Source organism: Pteropus medius, unplaced genomic scaffold (assembly GCF_902729225.1).
Source record: "Pteropus medius unplaced genomic scaffold, Ma_sr-lr_union100, whole genome shotgun sequence".
NCBI classification, from domain to species: domain Eukaryota; kingdom Metazoa; phylum Chordata; class Mammalia; order Chiroptera; family Pteropodidae; genus Pteropus; species Pteropus medius.
The window spans coordinates 33,115,732-33,121,264 of NW_024354500.1; the positions used below are offsets into that span (position 1 = coordinate 33,115,732).

The 5,533-nt window shown below is 47.4% G+C and overlaps 1 protein-coding gene across 1 annotated transcript in view; it reads right to left on the reverse strand.

The window, feature by feature from the left end:
- TFAP2B (transcription factor AP-2 beta) overlaps window positions 1-4,578 on the reverse strand; it is a 27,022-nt gene extending 22,444 nt beyond the window's left edge. The window contains exons 1-2 of the mRNA XM_039853129.1: window positions 4,420-4,578; window positions 51-153 (exon numbers count right to left, since the gene is read on the reverse strand). Of these exons, the coding sequence (XP_039709063.1) occupies window positions 51-153; window positions 4,420-4,500 (184 nt within the window). The 5' untranslated portion in view covers window positions 4,501-4,578. The remainder of the gene's footprint in view (window positions 1-50; window positions 154-4,419) is intronic.
- Window positions 4,579-5,533: the final 955 nt, after the last annotated feature.

Here is a 5,533-nt window from a genome sequence, read left to right on the forward strand (position 1 = left end):
GGGGAGCGGTTGGTCGGGGGGCGGGAAGTAGGGCGGCTGAAAGTCTGATGACGGAGTGTGGGACAGCGGTGGGGCGCTCGAGTAAGGTCCTTGGGACACCGAGCCCAGCTGGGAGAGCCGCGAGCTGTGGCTCGGGACGCCATCGTGCCGGTCCTGGGAGCAGAGAAGAGAGAGAGACAGAGAGAGACAGAGAGAGAGAGAGAGAGAGAGAGAGAGAGAGGAGAGAGAGAGAGAAGGAAAAAAAAATACAAGCGACAAATGGAGAAGCCCAGCTTCCCTATGTTTTTCTCGGGACAGGGGAAGTAAGAGTCTGAAACTAATACTGCCAAGTTGACTCAGAGGGCACAGGATTTCAGCAATTCCACACGCAAGGCTTTGGTGGGGGGGAAATGGGGAGAATCATCCACTTAGCCAACATCTGAGCCTTCATGTGGGGGTGCAAAGCCGGCAAAAGGAGTGAGAGAGTCTAAACTTCTTAATTAAAAATATAGAAATCTTACATAGAGAATTTGCTCTTCTGGATGTTTTAACTACCTTTTCCTAACTCTTCCAGAGGTCTAAAGCATAACAAATAAAACTTCATACTGTTTGCTGTGCTGTTCCTCCAATTCAAAACCAACCTCTGTCTTCCCTGGCAACCTAGCCGGCTATCCAGGAGCTCCCCACACAACCTGATAATTCCAGGAGCTCCAAGGAATCTGCTCGATTTGAGTTTCCTGCTACCACTCCGTCCTCAAGAAGAATTAATTTAAATAGTGTTTGATTGAAATGGATCTCACTGGAAGTCATATCCTGAGCACATGTTAAGTTGAGTTGTGGTTCACAGGAGTTATTTCTAATGTTGCTTTTCTATATCTAATGCTATTATACCTCAAGGTGTGAAAACGAAGGACCTGAGGTTAGAAGAGTGGGGGGGCGGGGAAAGCCCAGACAACTTATTGTTGGTCCTATCTGGAGTGGTAAACTAAGTGAAAGAAGGAGGTGTGTGTGATAAGGGAGTTTAAGTTTCTCCCTCTCCTCTGTGGAAGTGCCACGGTAAAGTCCCCACGGTTCTTTTTGGAGAAATAGTCACCTAAATTTCCAAACTGTGATGGCAAATAAAAAGTTTTTCTGTACGGCCTTCCCCCTCCCCAGCTGACTCATGGAGCTCAGACGGAGAACACACAATGCAGAGAGAAGCAGCTGCAGCCTCGTCCAATTATGGTGCTAAATTACCAAGCCAAAGGCGCTCAAAGGAAGACAGAGACAGAGAGAGTGAGACACGCACACAGAGACGGAGAGACAGAAAGAGACATTGAGAGGAGGGAGCATGCAATTCTGGTACAACGTGAATCCAAACTCACCATGGATGAATAGGTGTGGACTAACATCTGGAAAAAAAAGCCTGGTTACTGCTCAAAATCAAACAATGATTTAAAAAAAAAAAAATTTAAGGAGTCCAGCAGAGAAACGAGCTGGACACAGGAACCGAGCTTGAGGTGTTTCCAGGACAAGCCATCAAAAAAAAAAAAAAAATGGTCCCCTCTGCCCACCCTCAAACAAGATAGGCGCTGCCTGTCACACACAGACAGAGCTGCTCATCAGTCTCTTGCTGTCTTTTTGGCCTTTTTTCTTCTGCCGTTCCTAGGGGCTCCAGATGCAGTCCTCTTCCACCCGAAGCTGGGCTCAGACTGCTCCGGCGCCCCTTCCTCCCTCCGCTTGCCTACACCGCCTCATAATAATTGATATTCATGACTATTAATATTACACGAGTACTTTAAAGGGAGAATGGAGGACAAATGGAGCGTGAAGCAGCAGTGAGCGCAGAGCTCCCCTACTATTGTAAATGACGTTCATTCAGTGGAGAATTACTAGATGTAATCAGACGAGGGGGCTGGCAAAGGCGGACTGGGGAAAAAGTTTAGCAGGAAAGAGGCAGAACTTCAATTAACTGAGCTGGGGACACGCATAGAGCAGTCTCTGCTTCCTTGGACAAGGCAATGTCCAAGGGAGAACGTCGCTGGGGGCTTGTATGGAACGTAGGTGTCCTTGTTCCTGGAGAGGGACTTTCCCGATGGGAAGAACTGATCGCCCTAGGTGCTTTGTGTGCAGATTAAAAAACAAAACAAAAAGGCGTTGCCTCGTCATTTGGAGGTGAGAGAAAAGTACACCGGTGGGCCAGGTTGTTTGCATGACGTTCACAGACCTTCACTGAATATTGGAGATTATGCTTATTTATTAAAGGACAGAGGCAAATGGGGGCTTTTCATACCTTATGCAGTCTCCCCCCTCTTTAATGCTCATACAGCCTGTGCTTTTTACCTCAATTTAAAGTATATGCAATCAATCTTCAAGTACAGTAAACTTATCGTTTCCAGGCAAAGCCAGGGGCAACAGAAAACCTTTTCGGATGTTTCAGGAACCCGTTCAACTGGCTTGACTGCCATTTCTGTTAAAGTTCAACCTTCCTCCGGACTTAAATAAGCTTCTTCCACCAGGCTGCGGGGTCTCCTATATTTTTGAGCAGAAAATCGAGGCAGCTAGGAATACCTGCAATATTCTGTCGTTTTCTCCGTCTTCCTCGCTCCTCTCTCCCTCCCACTTTATTCTCTTCCCCTCTTCCACTCCACCCCTTCCTCTTCCTCTCTCCCTCCCTTCTTTCTCCCTGACTTTCTCATTTACCTAGTTTAGTTTTCATAATCAAAGAACGAGTTATATCTTGCTTACTTTTTAGAACCCAGTGAAATCCCTCCACGTATACCCCTAGCGATTTACACCGCGGCCCCATCCCCGCCACTGTCATGCACACAAAAGCCGCTCACATTCTTTAGAGTACTTCTATCGCCTTCTACTTTACTGTCATCCCTCCTGGCCAGGAAAGAAGAGGAGGCCGAACCGAAACAAACCCCACAAGGCGGAGGCGCGGCTCTTCGTTACAATCAATACACAACCACAAAGAGGAAAGGAAAACCCCAATCATTTGCAAAAAAGAAGAGTGCCCCCCCCTCAAAGAAAAAAGAGAAAAAGGAAAAAAGAAAAAAGGATTCAGGGCTAGACAGGGCTGGGGGTCCCTGGGCGGCGGCGCTGTCTGCGGGACGCGGCGAGAGAGCCCATCTGTCCGGTAGGACTGGGCCAGCGGTGTCGGTCGCCGCCACTTGTGTTCTGTGCGCGGCTGGTTCCTGGAATCCGCAGGGCGGCTCGGGGACCCGGCTTTCCGGAGTCGTCCCGGAGCGGCGGGGTCGTGTTGCCCCCACTGGCTGCGGGAGCCACTGTGCGTCCCGCCGCGACCGCTTCATGTGACCGACCACTGCCCGCGCTCGCCGCCCTGGACTTTGTTTCCCTTCCTCTTTCCTCTCTCCGACTTTTCCCCTTTGCAATCCCCACTGCCTGGTCTCCAGCTTCGACCTTCTTCCCTAACTCCTCCTCGCCTTTCCTTTAGACTTTCTCCAAGCTTTCCTTTCTTTCCCCTCCCTCGACGTCCCCTCGGAGTCTTCTCTTTTTTTTCCGTCCTCTTGCACCTAATTCGGGTCTCCGAGGCCAGCCCGCTCCAGAGCGAGGCTCCACGGGCCGCCGCCGGCCGTCCCTCCCCGTCCCGCTGCCGCGTACCCCGCGCCCCTCCCGGCCGCCCGGCTGGCCCGCGGGCCACCCCGCTGCCGCGTCGCTCGGCGCCCGAGACCGAGAGGGCATCGCGGGCACGGCCCGGCCCCACCAGCTGCAGGCTCCCCGGGCTGCGAGCAACTTCTCCAGCCAGAGGGAGAGTTGCGCTAGCCTCGGCGCTAGAGAACCGTACGCACTGAATACCCTCAGAACATTTCGCTAAAAATGTCCAAACATAGAGTGGTTTGGACGCACTGACCCTCAAAGAAGCAAAACACAAGAAAAGAGAATAATTTTTTTTAAAAAATACGGCTCCTTGGCTTGTGCTCTATCGACATCCCTCTATCCATCTATCTCGCTCTTTCTGCTTTTCCGTCCTCTGCTTGGATCTGTTTGCTATCGATTTCAGAAATTTAATTGAAAATAAAAATTTAAAGCCCGAGTTTGTTATGAATGAGGGCTGAAAACCTAATTCTCTTCCACGCTCAAAACGTGGAACCTCTGCCTTTATACAGTCTCTATTTTCTCTGCCCATATTCAGTAGCACCACATTCCCCATCAAAATCTAAGGGGGGTGTGGGGGGGGGCGAGGAAGAGAGAAAGAAAAATAAAAGAAAGGAAGAGAAATCTTCTAAGTTAAAGTAGTCAGATTTCAACCTTAAAGTCCTTTTTCAGAATAGCGAAGTCTCCCCAAGCCAGCTTTTCTAAAAGTTAGAGGAAGCTGAGAAAACCGACCGGAAATCTACGAGTAAATAGCTTAAAAATATATATCAGTTGGGTTGTCAAGAAGCTCAAATTCTCTATCTGCAAAGCTCTAAGATGCATCTGGGGGTGTCGGCTCACCTCATAGATATCTTCGTACTTGACATTCTCCACGAGCTTCCAGAGCATGATGGCAGCCTGGTCTCTAGGAGGTGAGTGCATTCATGTGAGGAGCAGATGTCTGGCTTCTCAGGACTCCGCTGTCTGTAATGATCCATCTATAATTGGAAATGGGGGATACACACCAAATCCGACGCTCCTCTCCCATCGCAACTTATATCTGTTGTCTCAAACAATAGGCTGGAGAAGTAAGCCTCAGCAGAGAGAAAAACATTATTACACACACAGGAGTTAGATGCAACCCATGGACATATATATTATAAAAATCATAAACACGAATTTTCACCCAAACATCCACATTTAGTTATATAAGCACCCCTGGGTCACACAGAGTCTACAGACTCTAAACATGCATTTAAAGGATAGATGGTTCTTCAGTGTGATTAATATAAATATACACATTTAAAAACCTCTATATTGAAAATGATGAATCATTGTAGGCACTAACTAAAGTCTTTAAAATTCATAATGAGAAATCAGGGAGCCAACAGCCCCCCATTTCCATCTAGATTTTAAAAAGGGGATCATTACAGAGATTTTTATACACGAAAGCTCCTATTCATGTTTGTTCAGCAGGAGGGTAGTTTGAAATCTGGATTTTGATATTTTAAGGGTGATCTCTCTGTGTTGATGGCTGCGCAACTTTTTTAAAAAACTGTACCTCTATCACTGTAGAACAAAAAAGCCAGCTCGCCACAGTCACCACGTCTAATATTTTCTGGTCATTTTGCCTAACACATTTGGTAACAAATACTGTATGAACACCTCATTCTGTACCATTTGTTTTAGGGGTCGTTTGAATGTATTTTCAACAGATTCCATGTGCCATCCTTTTCTTGGCTGGAATCTCCATTTTATGAAGTTTTTCTTTTTTCAGATGTTGGGAGTAACATATTCACATGCACACATTTACACGATGAATGAATTTGTAGCCTTCTTTGCAGAGACTCAGGACATTTTATATTTGCATCTGTTGTCTATAACTTTTAAGTGGTTTTAATCATGGAGAGTCAAGAAATGGTCACTCAAACCTTTGGAAGGCTTAGCAGAATGTTCTTCAAAGACACAGTGAAAA